Source organism: Ammospiza caudacuta, chromosome 5 (assembly GCF_027887145.1).
Source record: "Ammospiza caudacuta isolate bAmmCau1 chromosome 5, bAmmCau1.pri, whole genome shotgun sequence".
NCBI lineage: Eukaryota > Metazoa > Chordata > Aves > Passeriformes > Passerellidae > Ammospiza > Ammospiza caudacuta.
The window spans coordinates 68,503,624-68,522,865 of record NC_080597.1 but is presented as its reverse complement, the minus strand read 5'-3'; the positions used below and the strand labels follow the sequence as shown (position 1 = coordinate 68,522,865).

General features: G+C 35.9%; 1 protein-coding gene across 1 annotated transcript in view; it reads left to right on the top strand.

Annotated features, from left to right (window-relative positions):
• PCLO (piccolo presynaptic cytomatrix protein) overlaps window positions 1-19,242 on the top strand; it is a 320,339-nt gene that overhangs the window by 175,520 nt on the left and 125,577 nt on the right. Inside the window, exons 7-8 of the mRNA XM_058805751.1 lie at window positions 10,122-12,330; window positions 17,392-17,528. Coding sequence (XP_058661734.1) covers window positions 10,122-12,330; window positions 17,392-17,528 — 2,346 coding nt within the window. The remainder of the gene's footprint in view (window positions 1-10,121; window positions 12,331-17,391; window positions 17,529-19,242) is intronic.

Here is a 19,242-nt window from a genome sequence, read left to right as displayed (position 1 = left end):
AAATGTAATGGAAAATCCGGACATACTGTGAGTAGTTTTCACACCTCCTAAGTTTTGCCATCTGTGGCAGATGATCCACTCTGTTTGTTGTCAGGTTCAACTACATTTCTCTAAAAGGTGTGAGGATTACGCCTGCCCTGGGATCAACTGAGCGTATTTTAGGGGGAATTTTTATGTTTCAGAAAATGAGGGATGGAGGGGGAGAGGAAAGAAAAGTTTCAGGCAGAAGGAAGTTCAAGGGGGACATTGAGAAACTGACATTGAGAAATGCAGAGAAGACAGAGAAATATATTTACAACATGAACTGAAGGAGAAATTAACTTGTCTAGCTGAGGCAGAGGGGCTTCTGCAGAGTCTACTGCAAGACCCAATAGCTGGTGAGTTCTTGGAATGGATTGAAGCCTGGTAGAGAAGTCTCAGCAATCAAGGAGAGTTTCCCAAGCTTATTTTACTTTCTATTCTATTCTATTCTATTCTATTCTATTCTATTCTATTCTATTCTATTCTACTCTATTCTATTCTGTTCTCAGGGTGTAATATTGGTACCATGGTATATAGTACTAGAGCTGAGTCAGAAATATGCTTTCTACCAACAGAATGTGTTGTATAGGTAATTTTAAGACACTTTTGGAAAGAGAGGGGGAAAATTCAATGCAGATCATTCTGCAGGTGCACAGCAGTATGGATGAAGCCAGGGCTGAGCAGAAAGAACAAAAAGAAGGGTTTGCTGTGATGGATGTAGAAAGACCTGAACTAGGCACTTGGTGAGTTTGTCTAATCTGTGCCTTACAGCAGCAGCTGCATGGCCATTGCTCCCCAGCATGAACCACGTTTTAGAGAAAGTGGTTAATCAGGGCTCTGCTCACTCTGCCACCTTTAATCTTAGACTGGGGAAGTAAAGCATCACGAGTACAGAACAAAGTAAATATTGCCTCAGTGATCAAACTGAGCCAAACCCAGAACCTTTGATTGCTGAGGAGAGGTGTAATTTCTGAAGAATTGAAGAGGCGGTGAGATTCCTGCAAAAAAACCCCAAAATAATTAAAACTCTGCTTCAAGCAGAGGAGACAAAAGCAGGAATTGAAACTGCTCAAGTTGTGGTGAGGGGGAATGACCTCCTGTCCTGAGACATTTCCTGGGGGCATCTGTGTTACACGTGGCTGTTTCCACGGCTGTCTAGAGGAGCAGGTGTGATTATGGAGTGAGCTGAAGAGAAATGGCACTTTCTTGCAGTTCAGTAGTCTGGAGGACTGGCTCAGATTAACTCTGCACATGATGCCTGTGCTTGGGCAGATGAATACTCACTCTGAACAGACAAGGGCTGTGGCACAGCATGTGGTGTCTCGTCAGCTCCCATCCTGTGGAGGAAGTTTGTAGTGAAGGAGAGGCAGAAAAAGCCAAGATTTTCTCACACCATTTTTGTTTGGTTTTCTGTTTTTTTTTTTTTTTTTCTGGTTTTTTTTTTTTCTTTTTTGTTTTTTGTTTGTTTTTTTTTTGTTGTTGTTGTTTTCATTCCCTATGAAACAAGATTGATATATTCTTTCTTTCAAAGATAACAGGGGAGTTAGTGTTGATTGTTTCAGTATTTTTTAGATTTTTTTTTAATGGTTTGCAAAGTAGCCTGATATCTGTTGAAAACAGATGGTGCTAATTCAGCATATGCATATCATACTGATAAGTATAAACTGTTTGGAATTTTTCTCACGAGTATTTTCTGGCCAGGCTTCTCAGTTAGATTGCTAAGGAAAAGAAATTAAAGTATATTCTCATTTACTGGGAAAATATTCTTTATAATCCTGTAAAATTTTCCATAGATGAGATCTGAGTTTCAAATAAAATATATTATTCTGACTGAGGGGTATGACACATAATGATTTGTGTGTTACATGATAGGAAATAGTGTGTTATTGGTTTCTATTAGTGAATGAGCCCATGCTAAGGCTATTTCATTACATGCAGAAAAATTTATTCCAAAAATTTTGTTATTTGAAGATAAAGTTGACTGATGCCTTTCTCTATTGCCACAAGTAGCTTTGCAATCAACAAATCCCAGAGCCAGCAGTTAATATTTTGGTACAATATCCTTTAATATAGCTTGTTTAAATTACCAGTGGCAGAATCACATAGCCTCTGTATTGAAACACATTACTAAGGTACAGTTCTTTGTTATCAGTTAGTTAAATCCAAAAATGGGTTGTGTTGGAGACAGGGCTCATCTTGTGCAAACAATATCTGTATCTTAATCTATCACAGGCATCAGGTTGTCCATCCACATCATAGAACTTCTGATAACTTCTGATAACATTTTGGCAGAGAAGTTTGGAGTATTTTCACTTCTGTATTTATGTTAAATTCTTTTTAAACTGTCAGTGAAACATGAGAGAGGAGAAAAAGAAGTGATGGATGATTAAGAAGCACTAATTATGTTGTAGTGTAAAATAAAATGTTATAGTACAGTCACCATGAATCTCCAGGCTTTGACTTAATCTTGTTAAGCATCTACCTCAGAGGAATTCTAGTTTTGCCATTTTTATTCCTTTATATAGTGAGTTTTCCTCTTTTTCAAGTTACTGTTATTCAATACATAGACTCTTTATCCTCTGTTTAGTCATTTATATCATAATCTTTTGGGTTGTCAGAGCAAAATATGTTAAAGAATTCTCCTCTTCAGAAACTTTTGAGTCTCGTGGAAGACAGTGTATAGGAAAATCCATTCATTTTGTTCCTTTTTTATTTTAAACAAAACTTGGATATCTTCTTAAAAGTAATTAGCAAATGAGGAAAGATTTTAATTCACAGACAAAGGGGTTTTTTTTAAATTCTTTATCAGTCTTTGGCCCTGGAGTAGAGCTGTAGCACTTTAGCTCTCAGAGTATGAGCTGGAGTTGATGCTGAAAACACAGCAGTGCAACAAGGGTAGAATTTTCCAGTGTTTTCTTTCTGTGAATTCCCTCAATAGTTTTTAGTATACTGACATATAAATAAAATACTTGAGAATATTTAGCATGTCTTAGTACAAAGCATCTAAAGAAAGGCATTTAGGAAGCATCTGTAGCTATTGCCTACATAGCAGCTGTATATTTCCTGAAATGTTTTCAAGCCTTTCATAGCAAAGTATGAAATCTGTATTGGTCATTCAGAAAAGAAATTCTTTGGAGGACAGACTTTCCCCCTTCTCTCCTTTCCCTCTTTCCCTTTCTTTTCCTCATTTTTACTTCTCTTCTTTCTCAGATTGAATAATAGGGAAAATAATGAGCCCCTTTGGTAAAGAGATTCCAATGCAGGAGCAGAACTCAACTCTGACAATTTGACTCTTCCTGTCGGCTTGGCAGATGCCCATTGTCTGAATCAATCTGCCAGAGATTTTTCTCCATTGCAAAGTAACTGAAATACCTGTAATTCTCTATACATTTAATATAATTAAACAGTGAATCTCTCACATAAACTGCTATCCCAGTACATCTTGCAAATAGAAGTAATATTATTGAAAAGATGAATAGCAAAGGGTAGCAGAGGGGGAAAATAAATTAGGAATAAAAAAGAAAATAATGAGTTTTGATGGTAATATCACTGTGAGTTAACCAGAAATGTTTCCCTTTCACATAAGGCTTGAGCTATAAAAGAAAAAAATATTTTAAAAAGTAATGAATTGTACTTAGGCAATTGGGAAAAAGGACTGTTTTCAGTGAGCAGAAAAAACAAACAGTATAGATATGATCTGCAGTGGTAAAATAAGGGAATTAAAATGTAAGCTTCTGAATAATGTTTATGTTGTCTAAAATCCTTTCAATGCACATACATTGAAGGTTGTTCCAATTGCACTATTTAAATCAAAGTTTCAAAACAATGGATTTCATTTTTTCTTACAATCTGATTTTTCAATGACGTATTACTGCTGATTTAAACTGCTATTTCTCATTTTTAGAAATTGAGAAGGGAATTGCCCCATTACCCTTTAGAGGCAAATTTGTCAGTCCTGTTCCAAATGAATCCCAAATCAGTTAGTCTGTGTAAAACTGTTTTCTGTGCAAACAACTGGGAACAACTATTACACCTACTCTCATAAAGTAGATGAAATGTAGATTTAGATCCCTTTGAAAATCACTCTGTAAGGGCCACATCTGTCTGTAGTTTGCATATCAAATTTCCTTTGAATTTCTCCTTTCTTCCCTCATGATCAAAAGAAGCATATGGGCTTTTATGTGTTTAACTGAGGATGGAAGTTGGTATCTCACATCAGCTGTGATGTGCACTGTGCTGTCTCCCTTGCATTTGAAGTGAAAATGGCAATTTCAAACAATTTCACAGAGAAAATGAAGGAGAGAAATGGAATGGAAAGTACAAAAGTGTTTATCTGAGGAATGAACGACTCTGACTGACATGAAGGAAAGCAAAAAAAAATTGAAAAAATCTAATTGTTTTGGAATAGACTATTTCTAAAAATTGTATATTGGTGTTAACAGAAAATAAATTTATCTTTATAGGCCTTCAAAGGAGTGGGGGGAAAAAAAGAAAAACAGACTGACTGGCATCTCAGTGCTGCTGTGTAGTGATTTAGAAACTAGTTTTCTGCCTGACTGCTCAGTCCCCAGAGCAACATACTTGCAGAAAGAAAAGGACAGGAGCTACATTGAAGGAAAGCTCTAGTATATCACTCATGAAGCAGGGTATTTCACTCCCCTATACAAGGCCAAATTCAGCTCATCAAATTATTCTTGCACTGCCCTTGTTGGCAATGGCACACAAGCCAAGGCAGTACTGGTTGTATGATAAGGCTTTACTATGGGTTAGAATTTGTTCAGAGAATATATTAGTCCACTCTCAGCACTGCTGATGAGACCAGCTTTTATTAAATACATGTTGCTATATATTTTCCTTACCATACACAACTAATCTGCTCTCCTTAACCTTATGGCTTCATTGGAAGGTTCCCACCTTCTGTGGTTCTTGATTCTATAGAAGTGTCCCTATGTCATCCTTAGCCAGTGGAGAGAAGTTTCTCAATATTCTTGCTCTAAAATTTGTTAACCAGGGGTTAATAAAGGTGGTGCCTTCCCATCAGCAGTTACCACATAATAGATAATAAGTCCAGAAGTGTCCATAAAAACTTACATGAGAAATTTTCTTTGCACAGGACAAGTTAGAAAACATTGTTCAGGACTTCTGCACCTATAGGAAGATGAAGTTAAGGATTCCATACTTAAAATGAAGTAATCTAATATTAGTGTTAATATCTTTAGGAGTCGGGTCTCATTTGCAAGCAGTTTTAAAGATACTGTTAAATTACCGAGAAGTCCTTAATGAATGATAACAGATTTCCATGGATTCTTTGCAGTAAATGAAATGTTTAAAATAATGAATTGCCAAATTTTCTGACTCTTCTGCTACATTTCTAACAATAAAGAGCACATGCTGTAGTACTGAGTAACTCATTCCTACCCTTTCTAAGTAGAACAGCTGTATTACAATTGCAATTTTAGCTGTGCATATTGGGGCTTTGGAAGGGTTGCATTTGAGAAGGTTTTTGTTACATGAAAAATCCAAGATATGAGAGATGGAAAGTGAGCTACAGCACAGGCTTCACCTTAAAAATCTGCATTTGTCCCAATCCTGGGTGATTTTTTTCTTTCTGAATGGGAAAATAATTTCTATCCCTCCACTACCTGACATCTTATCTGGTTAAAACAGCTTATTCCCAGTAATTTCATTAACACATCAGCATTCATCTCTCAACCTGATGCTAGTCATAAGTTTTCTGAGACAGTTTATTGACTGCATGGTCCTTGTTTGAAGACAAAAAATATTATTTTCATTGTTTTTCTGGTACCAGAAAAATCAGAATGCAGCCAACTTTCTGCTGACATTTCAAGTCTGTTGGAAATTAGCATCAAATGTTTCAGGGAATCTAGCCCTGCAGAAAGTGAGGTTTTTTTCTTTAGCAGTACAGAACAGGATTTTCACCATGCTGTTGAGTCTTCTGGGGATTGTGGCAGAGGAGCAGCATCATCTATAATCCACTTTACTATTGCTTTTCACAGCACCACAGGCTGTAGTAGTCTGACATCACTGTGTCTATTTTATAGCCTGGTGATGACAAACTAATAAGATGCTGTCATCACAACTGTAATTTACTTCTGCAAATGCATATATGTATACATATTGTATACATAATTTTCAGACTTTTTCCTTACTTATACTATCTAGATATAGATCTAGATAGATATAGATATAGATAGATAGATATATAAGTGCAAATCTGTTTGGTAAGCTCTAAAGGGGACCAAAGAAGAAGTTGGTGTTGTGATCACAGAAAGTTTTAAAAGAGTAATAAATAATAAGGATTAAATTTTTATAGCAAAACTCAAAGCATGCAAGAAGTATGCAAGCATTTTATACTTAAATGTCAAAGCCAAACTTCTAAGCAAATGAAACTAATATCCAAACATGGCTACCTGAATGGAGAACAGCATATCATGTTCAAAAACTCAGCTGAGACGAGGACAAGAAAGATTGTGTAGCTAGAATCAAACACAGTATTTAGAGGTAGAAATTCATTACAGGTATTCGGAGCCATTCAGTCCCCCAAAGTAAACTATCTCTTTAAAACAGATAAAAAGCAGCAGAACATATTAGTATTTCCTAGTAACTGATTCTTGTCAGAGTCTTGCTGGCTTTGTCAACAATGACATCAAATTAAAAGAGACAAAAATAGGTAGAAGAAGGTATTTTTAGAAAGATTCACAAGGAACAGAATGGTCATTGCAAAAGAGTTATTCCAAAGTCACCACACAATTAATTTAACGGTGTTCACAAGCCTTTGTCCAGATGGCCTCTTTAAATCCAAACTCAGACAAAAACTCACATCAAGACAAATGTGTATTGGCAAGGCAGAAAAGCAACATTTTGCTAAATCCGTTTGCATGCAACCTTCAGCTCAGTCTTTTGACTTCCTTACTGTGATGTCATCTTGTCACTGAACTGCAAGGCTGAGAAGACTTCCTCTTATGTTTATTTTAAAACTTTGTTAGGCTTAAGGAGTGGTGTTGGAAGGGGAAGATTGTTTCTCCATTCTTTAGTTTGTAGTATTGTGGAGAACTTCTCTGTGGCTTTGTTTCAAGCATGAGCTTAGGCCTTATTTTAACAAGGTCAGCTTTGCCTCAGAAGCATATAAGATTACCATTAAATCCTCTCTGAAGGGATATCCCAGACTAGTGTAAAATTATACAAGAGTCAGCAATAAAGTAATAGCATTTTTATGAGCATCATGGTAAAACAAAAAGCCAGAATAATTTAGTTCTAATTTTTGGAAGTTGCACTCAACATTTGGAGTGGTCGTTTGCTAAACAAAAATTATTTTAAAAATTAGTGAGGATACTAATAGTTAGCTAGAAGTAAACTGACTAGAATTAAGGTGGAAAACATGGTAAAATATAGTAAGAAACTTCATTGTTTATTCAGTCAGAGAGCTTGCTATGGTCACCTTTCTGACATGTAATTTAACTTTTAACCAGTGATTGTAAGGTCTAAGAATGCCTGATTGTATTTGATAGGTTTATGTGGCTCCAGAGTGGTCTCATGAAGGTTTTTGCCCCATCTTTTCTTTGGGTACTTCGAATGTAAAGTGAGCATACATCAGAAATATGAGACAATGACCAAAAATACAGAGATAGGACTAGACAGCACAATTACCCCTTTCCCCTCCCAATTCTTTTTCATAAAGAAACTAGAATTTGGCAAAGATCAGCCCTAGCTTTCCTTTTTTTTTTTTTTATTATGCTATTTAACAAATTCAAAGGAAATGCAAAAACTAGTAAGAGTTACTTAAAAGTTTTCTGTCAAAATATTGTAGTTGAACTTTCCTTCAATTCCCAGTTCCCAGGGAGCATGCTAACATAAGTGATGATGGAAATATACAGGAACAAGAAAAAGACACACATTTTATCACAGAACTAATTTTCTTTTTCTTGTCTCAGTATAAATCTCAAGTAAAAGCAATTAAGCCTTCCTTTTGTGAGAACAGTAGCTAAAGCTAGAGGTTATCAATACTTTTTCAAAAGCAAGTGTGACATCTTCCTATAATATCTGTTAGTCTAAGCTTCTTCATATACAGAGAGATCTAAAAGCAATTTTTTTTTGTTAAAACTGATACTAATCTGCCACTGAGATTTATGTATCAGCAATTTAACTATTATCTGAAAATATTAATTCCATAAAGTATTGTAGACCTTTTAATGACTGTTTTATTAATAGCACTTCCCAATACCAGTGACCATCTGTGACTGCTTCACCATCTGTGATCCCAATTTCAGTTCAGGAGGGGGAAATATCAGTGGTATTACACTGATTCTACAATATAAAATATTAGCCAACTAGACCTACTGTAGATGATTAATTTGTCTTTGCTTATAAGTGCACACTGAGCAAGATAAAATTAGCTCCTTTGATTTGTTGGCACAACATGGGTTTGTGAAATAGCCACAGGAAGCTGAAAAGATTAAATCGCTTTTATTGAAATCTGAAACATGCAAAAGTTGATGGAATTTAGATGAGGAGAATAAAAGAGCTTAAATGGCACTTGAAAAGGTGGTGAATGTTTCCTTAAAGATCTGTGCCAAACAATGTGTTGATTATTGCAATTTTTCAAAGCTAGGTAACAGAGGACCAGCAAAAGGAAATTGTCAACACTTCTTAAAAACTTGTACAGTTTATTGATGCCATATCAAAATAAACTTAGAAAATACTGATTTATAAACTCCTACTTAAAGTTAATATTATTTATATCCTATCTGAATGAAGTAGCATTTATTTCAAAATAAATGTCATTTTTAATTAAAAGCCATTAATCCTTGCAGAAATGCTTTCCTTTTCTGCAGAGGCAGGAGAGTTAATTTGATCCAAATTGGTTTTATTCTTCTATTAAACTGGGCTAAAATGTTTCCATATATTGGTAATAACATGTCTGCATTTCTTAATCACTGAGCTGATTTTTCTTTTGTTTCAGTGTATGTGTGTAGATCAATCTCTTTTCCTTTGCTAAGGCAAGATTTCTAAGAAGCTTTAAGGGAGATAGGATATAATTTCAAAATCATTCAGGTCCCACTTCTTAATCTGTATACATAGTGTGGAAGCCTAAACTTGAAAACTAAAAAAATATTTCAAAAACATTAGTGATTTAGGATGCAAACTGAATTGCATCTAACCACTTGCATTGTCTACTTTCCTAGCTGATGAAGAGACACTGGCACCTCAAAAAAAATTAGTTATCAGCCTAAGGTAGATAGTTCTACATCAGGATAAATCACTCTTCTACCATATGGGGAAATCTGGACATCTGGGTGGAATTAAATTGCTGTAATTTTATACTTTTTAATTTTTTCAAGTTTTAAACTGTAGCTTCCTAACTGGAACAAATTTCATTTATGAAAGACTTCAGTGAATTGAAGAAAGCTTACACCAGTTTTGTAAAGGACAAGAAAATCTCCTGAAAAAAAAAAAAGCATATATAGCATCAACTATGAGGCAAAAAATTACAAGATCATGTAAGAACTATCTGCCTTGTCACTAGAAAGTTCTGCTTTGTTGTCTGGATTTCAATAGAAGTTATAGTTTATGGGTATGCATTCAGTGTCTGGCTCAGAGTAATCTATTTGACTGTACAGATTATATATAAATTTAATTATGAATGCTTATATAAGTACATTAGTACATTTATAATTATATGTAGTTTTTATTAAATTAAATGTTATATGAAAGGGAGGTGTATATATACATATATTCCCCTCCCACACACATATGCATTATGTTTATGTATAACCATGTAGAAATTAAAAAAAAATAAATTATTATAGATTAAACTTTAGGAATATAAGGTAGATTTTTTAAACTTAGGCCAAACAAAGTCCTAGTGAGTGTCACCCTTATTTTTGCATTAGATTGCTCATTTTTAGTAGACTGATGGCCATTTTCCTTTCTATTTTCTGCTGCTTCATAACACATATAAAATTTCCTCTGTCTTAAAGAAAACGTGGTTAAGTTACGAAGCCATACCCTGAAAAAATTTAAATAACTTGTGATTAATTTCCCTTCAGGATAGTGATTGAGCCTTGTTTCTTCTATTGCAGTCAAAAGGTTCTTCAGGCTTGACTCCATCCAGCACTCAGAAGAAGGTGAAGAGGACTCTGCCCAATCCACCTCCAGAGGAAGCCACAGCAGGAACTCAGTCCCCATATGCTTCTGTGGGATCAGTTTCACGGAGAAGGATTTGTAGGACCACCACTATGGCCAGAGCCAAAATTCTTCAGGATATAGACAGGGAATTGGATCTGGTCGAACGTGAGTCAGCCAAGCTTAGGAAGAAGCAAGCAGAGCTAGATGAGGAGGAAAAAGAAATAGATGCCAAGTTGAGATACTTGGAAATGGGCATTAATAGGAGGAAAGAAGCCCTGCTAAAAGAAAGAGAAAAGAGAGAGCGTGCCTATCTCCAAGGAGTAGCCGAAGAACGTGATTATATGTCAGACAGTGAAGTTAATAATACCAGGTCAACCAGAATAGAAACTCAGCATGGCTTGGAAAGACCACGTACTGCACCCCAGACAGAATTTAACCAGTTTATGCCACCACAAACCCAGCCAGAAACACAGTTTGCCCCTGCTACAAGCCCATATGCTCAATATCAGTATTCATCTCCTGCCCTGCCAACTCAAGCACCGACTCAGTTCACACAGCAGTCCCACTACCAACAACAGCAGCCTTTGTATCACCAGCAGGTTTCACCCTATCAGACCCAGACAGCATTCCAAACAGGAGCCACCATGTCCTTTACCCCACAGGCTCAACCTCCACCATCTCAACAGCCATCCTATCAACTCCCATCACAGATGATGGTGATACAGCCAAAGCCAAGACAGACCACATTATACATGGAGCCTAAGATAACAACAAACTATGATGTAATTCGCAATCAGCCTCTCATGATAGCACCAGTGTCAACTGACAATAGTTATGCAGTTTCCCAGCTGGGCAGTAAATACTCTACCTTGGACTTGAGGATAGGACTAGATGAGAGAAACAGCATAGCAAGCAGCCCTATATCAAGCATATCTGCAGATTCATTCTATGCAGATATAGACCACCACCATACATCCCGAAATTATGTGCTGATTGATGATATAGGAGAACTTACTAAAGGAACAGGAGCTCTTGGTTCCAGTTTTAGCCTCCATGAGAAAGATCTGACCAAAACAGATCGACTTCTTCGCACAACTGAGGCCAGGAGAGCACAAGAAGTGTCAGACTTCCTGGCACCACTGCAGACTTCCTCTAGGTTACACTCCTATGTTAAAGCTGATGAAGACCCAATGGAGGACCCTTATGAGCTCAAACTTCTGAAACACCAGATAAAGCAAGAGTTCCGTAGAGGTGCAGAAAGTCTTGATCATCTAGCTGGTCTATCACAGTACTACCATGGAGAGGGCAGCTACAGACATTTTCCAAAATCTGAAAAATACAGCATAGGTAGGCTTACTCTTGAGAAGCAGGCTGCTAAGCAGCTCCCAGCAGCCCTCCTTTACCAGAAACAGTCAAAACACAAGAAAGCCTTGATAGACCCCAAACTTACAAAGTTTTCACCTATCCAAGAAAGCAGAGACCTTGAGCCTGACTATTCAAGCTATATGACTTCTAGCACTTCAACACTTGGGGGAATCACTACTAGGGCAAGGCTTCTTCAGGATGATATCACTTATGGCCTTAGAAAAAACATCAGTGACCAACAGAAGTACATGGGGCCACCACTGACGTCATCCATTGGAGCAGGCCTTGGGACTGCACTAGGCCCAACAATGAGATCTGCTCTACAAGATGAAGCAGACAAGTCCTATAGCAGTGGTAGTAGATCTAGGCCCTCATCTAGGCCCTCCTCAGTGTACGGGCTCGATCTGTCATTGAAAAGGGATTCTTCCAGTTCTTCTTTAAGACTGAAAGCCCAAGAAGCTGAACCTTTAGATGTTTCCTTTAGCCATGCAGCACCTTCTGGAAGAACCAAACCCACCAGTCTGCCTATTAGCCAAAGCAGGGGAAGGATCCCAATAGTAGCACAGAACTCAGAGGAGGAGAGCCCACTAAGTCCTGTTGGACAGCCAATGGGAATGGCAAGAGCAGCAGCTGGACCCTTGCCACCAATATCTGCAGATACCAGGGACCAGTTTGGATCGAGCCATTCATTACCTGAGGTCCAGCAGCATATGAGGGAGGAGTCACGGACTCGAGGCTATGATCGAGATATAGCCTTCATCATGGATGACTTCCAGCATGCCATGTCAGACAGTGAAGGTAAATTAGGCCTCAGACTGGTATCTTACTATCACAACGCAAATCCTCATTTCTATGCATGTGTCTGATTTTTGTTACACTTCAAAGACTTGTTCTTTTTCTGTTCCTTGGTGCATCTTCTGTGTATCTACATTTTTTGGGGGTTGATTTGTTTTGTCATATTTGATATTTTTTATTTTACCCTAACAGTTTCTGAATGGTGTTAAGCTACTATTGCATGCTACTATATTGTTGTTGATTTGCTTTCCTTTTGGTTTGCTTATGCATTTTCCTTTTCACTTGTTTATGTCTACCTTTCAATGATACTGTGTAGAACATTCCATGTACAACACAGACTCTACCATCAGTCTTTATGTGCAGCTCTCTCCAGTGACTGTGAATCATTGAACTTATTTGCAATCGTTTTTATTGGGATTTGGAAATAATCTCCCAAATCTCTAAAAAACTCCAGTAATTTTATGTGCATGAAATTTCATGATAGAACACAAAAAAATTATAATTCCATCTCCCGATGCACCAATTTAGATCTGTGTTTATATAGAAATAGTCTGTTCATTAAGTACATATCATATGTTAGAACCATATAGAGCTTAACGTGATAGCAAAACAACATTCTACATATGGTTTGTTGAAAGCATCCTGTCATGTGGACTTCTGTGCATTCAGAATTGTGATTATGTAAGATAATTTGTCCTTGAATGGTGCAAGACAATCTCATACTTCAATAAAACACATAAAGTATTTTACTTCTGTTGATGGGTTATGCAGCGTAGCTGGTTTTATATGCACCCCATACACGTCTGCCAAATAAGCACAAGAGTTTGTCTCACTTAAGTTCATGAAAGGAACCTTTCTGATGTATTATAAATAGTGCAATTAAAAATGCTGCTTCTGAATAAGTACAGCAGAATGTTAAAGCTGATGTTAAGTTGATAATTGCAAATTATGTATCAGTTTTGTTTGAGTCAGTTCAGAATTAATATATTCTAAATTGTTTAAAAATCATAAAGACAGTTTGAAGGCAAATGAAATGAATATGTTCAAAATTGTATGCACTCCATTAACTTTTTCTTATGTGTATTTACTGCACAATAAAAGAGACTTTGCATGCGCTCTATTGTCTGTAAATGGCAATGATTGTCTCAAAAGACATATTTGCATGATTATGAAGTAGTATGGTTTATTTTTCACATTTCTACTAACCTCCGTTCATTATTGCATTATTGATTTTTTACACATACTAAATCTTCCATAAGCATTAGAAAAAATTATCTTTTTGCCTTTCTCATACTTCATACTAAGGACTTTGTTCTCTAAGCTTTTATTTATATTTCTTAGATATTTAAAACCCCCTCATGAACTCTGTGTTTCAGGAGAGACTCAGGGTCATCAGCTTTTTTTGATATTTATTGGAAGTTTAACAGTTTTTATTGTCCTTCCATTCTTAGCACACAGAATCCTATAATTAAATCTGAAAGCAGTTGAGAGAAACTCCCTGAAACTCATATCATTCTTCCTAAATAAGCAGATGCTATCTTGTCTCCTCTCAGCTTGTGACTTCTGTCGGTCATTCTAGAGTCACATTGTGAAAGATACAGGACTTTTCCTGCTGAAAACTGAGGAGAACCAACCTGAACCAAAAAGATCCATTTTGATGCTATTCTACTGCATGGGAACAGGTCATAGGGAATTACATATCTGCCCTACAGTGCATTATAGTTCTCATATATATTTGTACAAGACATACATGCAACATTTCAAGTTGAACATGTTTCAGTTTTAAATCAGTCTCTGATTAGTTAGACCCTTTCTGGTGTATTGTAATTCAATTCCCATAATCTGTATTAGAGTGATATGTCACTCAGGGCTTCCCCTTTCAGCAGCCTTTTTCTAAGTTATATCAAATTTTATCTTCACAAATGGCCCATTTCTTGGGAAACCAAAACGCTTCATCACATTATTTTCAAATATGCAGTCTAATCGCAAGTAACCTGTATTGAAAATTATTAATATAATTTGGATATAAGATAAAAAGTCTTCAAAAGAAGCAATTACATTTCTACAGAAACTCATGGCCTTCTTTATTAGGGACTGCACTCTTCTCTGTAGTGATCTGATGATCAGACAGTGGACAGCTATTCTGGCATGTTTCGTCCAGCCTTTTAGCACAATTTGCTTTGCAGCTTCTCTTTATTTTAAGCAACTGCTGCGTGGTCTTGATGACATTTCATTTAAAAAAATTAGTCTTAAGCACTGTCTTAAGAAAAATCTTCTTGTGCTATAACTTGATTTATCATCTTAAAAGACATTTAAAAATTAATTTAAGCTAAAATGTTAAATTTGAATTGTTTTTCTTTTGTTCAAATTCAGAGAAATTCACGACTTTCTGTTCATTTTTTATAGGTGACATCCCATAACAAATACTAGAAGAGAATGCAAATAGGACTTTGAGTCCAAACCTTCTGTTTTTCACTAAGTACATACTGTAACAAATCTTAAAACCATGCTTCAGGACATAAGTAGTGATTACACTGGGTTTCCAAACTTCAAACAGGTTAAAAAAGCCTTAGTGTCAAAAGAGCAAAATGTCCAGAGGTGCCCATTGAAAATAAACAGCATTTTGAGATCTTGAAACACCTGGGATTTTCTCGGGGTTCCCAGTACCATGAAAACTCTGATCCAGCAAACAGATCTCTGTCAACCCCACAGCTGCCACTTTCCACACATTTTTAGTTATGCTGAAGATAATAATTTTCAAGGCTGAAGCTAGTACTCAATTTTATGACTATAAATAGCCCTTGCTGTTCAGAAGGTATAAAATGTACCTTTTCTCACCTCAAGTATATTTTTTTCTTTTATATGCTAATTTGGAAATTTTTCAGCAGAATTTAGAAGTTTAAAATTGAGATATCAAGACATCAAGATATCAACACAGTTGATTCCTTGTAAGTTTTTATCTGTGGGATTTAGAGTGATCACTGTTACTTCTCTGATTGAGTTTCTTGGATCTCACGGCCTGAAGTTCAATCTCACCTGGTTCATCTGTTTGGCTGGAACCACCTGGCTGCATTCTGATAGCCTTAGAATAAAAGGATGACTTCTCTGTCAGTGGTTCATCTTGGCTGCTGTCAGGTTTCCAGCTGTGACAAATCCCAGCTGTGCAAGCCAAAACCAATGGGGTGTGTGTGGACATGTGAGTGGGGGGGGGTGTTTGTGTCTGTATAAATAAATATTTATAACTTCCTAAATTTCAATAAAATACTCACATTCATCACAGTTTCATAAAAAGAAAAAGAAAAATAGGCTGGTCTGAACTGCAGTATGGAACTTTACATTTTTAAGAGTTATAATCCAGGAAATGTTATTTAACTGAGGCAGGAGGAAAAACAAAATCATTCTTTCATCTGCTCAGATGATGACACAGATTGTGATAGCCAGCATTAGCATCTAGGGTCAGGAATATGTATTAGGTTCTTCATGCAAGCTTCAGAAAGTTCTGTCAGGATGAGTTATGGAGAAGCCTGCTTTGTGCAGGTACTGATCAACTGGCATAAATGTGTAAAGCATGAAATTTTGCATGCTAGATCATAACTGCTATCAATTGGGTTATTGAGAGCAGTTAATAACTAATCAGTAGTGAGAGAAGCATCAACCTCTAATAATGTTTCTGGTAATTCATACATTCTTATCTAAATAATATTAAATAAACCATTTCATGTTAGATTAAGTTGGTGCACAGTCATGAAGGAAGAGACTGTATAATATCAATCATAATATTAATCAAGATTTAAAAAAATGTGAAGGCTTATTATATTATATAGAATGTTGGTTTTACCACATACAATGTATTCTTTAAAAAAAAATCCTGCATATATATTTTTCCTCTTTTTGGAAAGCTTTAAAAAAATAGTAATGAAAAAACACAGCTTCCTTTTTTCCCATTAACATTTCTTTAAAATTATTTCTTAAACCAAATAGGTAATATTTATTTTCACAACTAAATAGGAAAGATTATTAACACTACCATTTTCCCTTTTAATTATTTTCTGTTTCATGTTCATTCACTCTTATTATAGCAAAAACTGGTTTTATTTAAGTTTTGCAATTCCTTGTGGTTTCGCTGAAACAAATATTCTCTTCCTTTGATTTCCAAATTTATTTTGCTTAATAATGCATAAAATTCAAACTTTCCTTACATTCTACTTTGAATTACCTGGTTTACACTGATTGGCAACATAGAAGAAAACAGGACATGATTCTGATCCCAAAGGAGTGACAGTCATGTCCCAATAGTCAGTAAGCATAAATATATCCATTTGCAAAATTGATTTCAGTGAAATGATGTTATTTGATCCCCAAAAGATGCCTAACATGACATTTACTGTTGTGAAGAGTAATATTAGTCTTGTAGAATTTTTGCAGAAAGAACATTAAAAATCCATACATAAAGGTTTGTACTGTAAAATCGGGGGATGGAATTAAAAATGAGAACACCTGTAATATTTCTGTTTAGAATTTCAGTTACATAGATTGGTTCCCTATTTTCTATGATTTTGTTTGATATCAATTTCATAAAGAGGTTGTCATTTTCTTATATGTAGTTCCAGATTATTTCCAAAATATTTTGAACAGTACTCAGTTCAGAAATTTGGGAATTAGTGGAGTCTGCAATTTGAGGATTGATTATGATTTGGATTTTCTGAGTTTGGGGTTTCTTCTTAGTCTAAGAAGAATATGACTAAATTTTTCTCAACAAACATTTTAGAGTTATGTGAAATCTGCAGTGTATTTCTTAGCTGCCAGAAGGAGGGAGTGGCTATAGCACTTGGTAGATTTCTCCTGTATTTAATACCCACAGTTCTGACATAAACAGAATCTTCTCCCTTTGCTGTCTCACAGCTAAATAACGCTCAAGTTCAATGTCTCAAGTCTCACCTCTAACTTTGCTTTAGCTGCATGGCCAATTAGTAACCACTCTGCATGTTTGCTATGCACAATGCCCATTCTTGCCCTTTGCCCAGCACTGGACCAGAGCATTTGACCTGTCCTTGGTTTTCAAAGCCTACCATCTCCGCCGGGAAGAAACAGATTGGTTCGACAAGCCCAGAGAGCCTCGTCTGGAGAACGGACACATCCTTGACAGAAGGCTGCCAGAGAAGCTGCCACACTCTCGACCACTAAGTCAACACCAAGATCAAGTAAGCTGTCAAATAAGATGTGCCTCTAGTTTTATAAATTATTGGTAATTTAATCATGCTGTCCAACAGTTCCCATAGGAACTGCAGGATTACTCAAAATCCAGCTGCATTCAGCTGAAGTGCTGTTGAACCTGTATTCATCATCAACATTTGATGGTGAAATTAGATTAACTTTCCTCTACAATTCAGTATTAATTTTTCAGGTTGTCTTTTGACTTCTGAAATATACCTGAAAATATCTGTACCTCAAGTATTCCTATTGGTGAAAAAAAAAAGAAAAAAAGACAACAATTAGTCTAATTTTCCCTTACCAGCTTTAGCTCATCCAAATTCAAGTCCCTTCTTTTAGTAGTTGAAGGAAATAATTCCTTTATCCTTTTGACATTTTTTCCACTTTCAGTTGGTAAGTATAATCCCAAAATTCTGTGATTAATTATTGAATAAATCAGAGACTCTATCAATCAAATACTTAAAATATTTCATTTATTAGAGAGAGAAAGAAAAATACCATAGTCTGCTTTTTCAAGCTTGCCAGTTTTAAAATCTAGTTTATCTTAGGGTACCATTCTATTTCCACTTTTTATTAACAAAGTTTATATATTTCAAATCTCTAAGGTCTTCAGTTGCTTGTTTTAGTTGTCATTTTTACTGATTGATTTAGATTATATCCTGACAAATTCTTAAGTTTTGATTTAGTTTACATTTTTACATGAGATCCAATTAAATCAGTGAGTGCATTTCCTCAAGACAAGAGGGAATAACCTCCAGTTGCACCAGGGGAGGTTTAGATTATATATTAGGAAAAATATCTTCATGGAAAGGATGGTCAAGAATTGAAACAGGCTGCCCAGAGAAATGGTGGAGACATCACCCCTGGAAGAGTTCAAGAAACATGGATGTGGCACTTGAGGAGCATGGTTTGTGGTGAGCATGGTGGTGGTACTGGGTTGACAGTTGGACTTGATCACTTTAGACATCTTTTCCAAGATATTTACAATCCTGTGATTCCGAGAGAAGGTATTGCATGGCCCCTTTGTGATACTTAACAGCTTAAATTGCTCAGTTAATTTGTCAGATAGCATACAACACAGGAATGTCTCTGTCATGAAGCCTTTCTTCAAAAAAAGTTTTATGCTGGTGAGCATTTTCACTGACATTTCATTTGACAATTAAATGTAGGTTTTATGAAGCAACAGTGTAGATTTTATGAAGTGTTAAAATGTCTTACAATCCAAGCTTTCATTTTTTCTCCCTCCTTTTCTATCCCTAGCATATATTGAGATTTACACACCCTAGGTTGTACTTGAGCCTACTCATTTCTTGTTGAGAAAAAGAGCTTTACATGATATAATTCTTACAGCTATCCGTTCAAATAGATCTATGATTCTATGAATCAATTTAATTGCATAATAAAGGATCTTTTTGAGTCTTAACATCTCTTAATATCACTAGCAATAGTTAAAAAACCTGTCTCTCTGAGCACTTTAATCATCATGAGAAGCATTAATTATTCTAAGAATACATAACTGTATTTTACCAGTACAGCTTTCTGAGGTAAAAAGGAACATTTTCCTTGAAAATCAGGTTTGTCCAAAAGAATTACTGCTTACCCTGAGCTCTGTGATGAGGAGGTGGTTAGTAAGATACATTTAACTTTTAGAGCTCCAGAGCTTTTGTCCTGGGAAACAGTTTCAAGGCAAGGTCTTAGTCACAG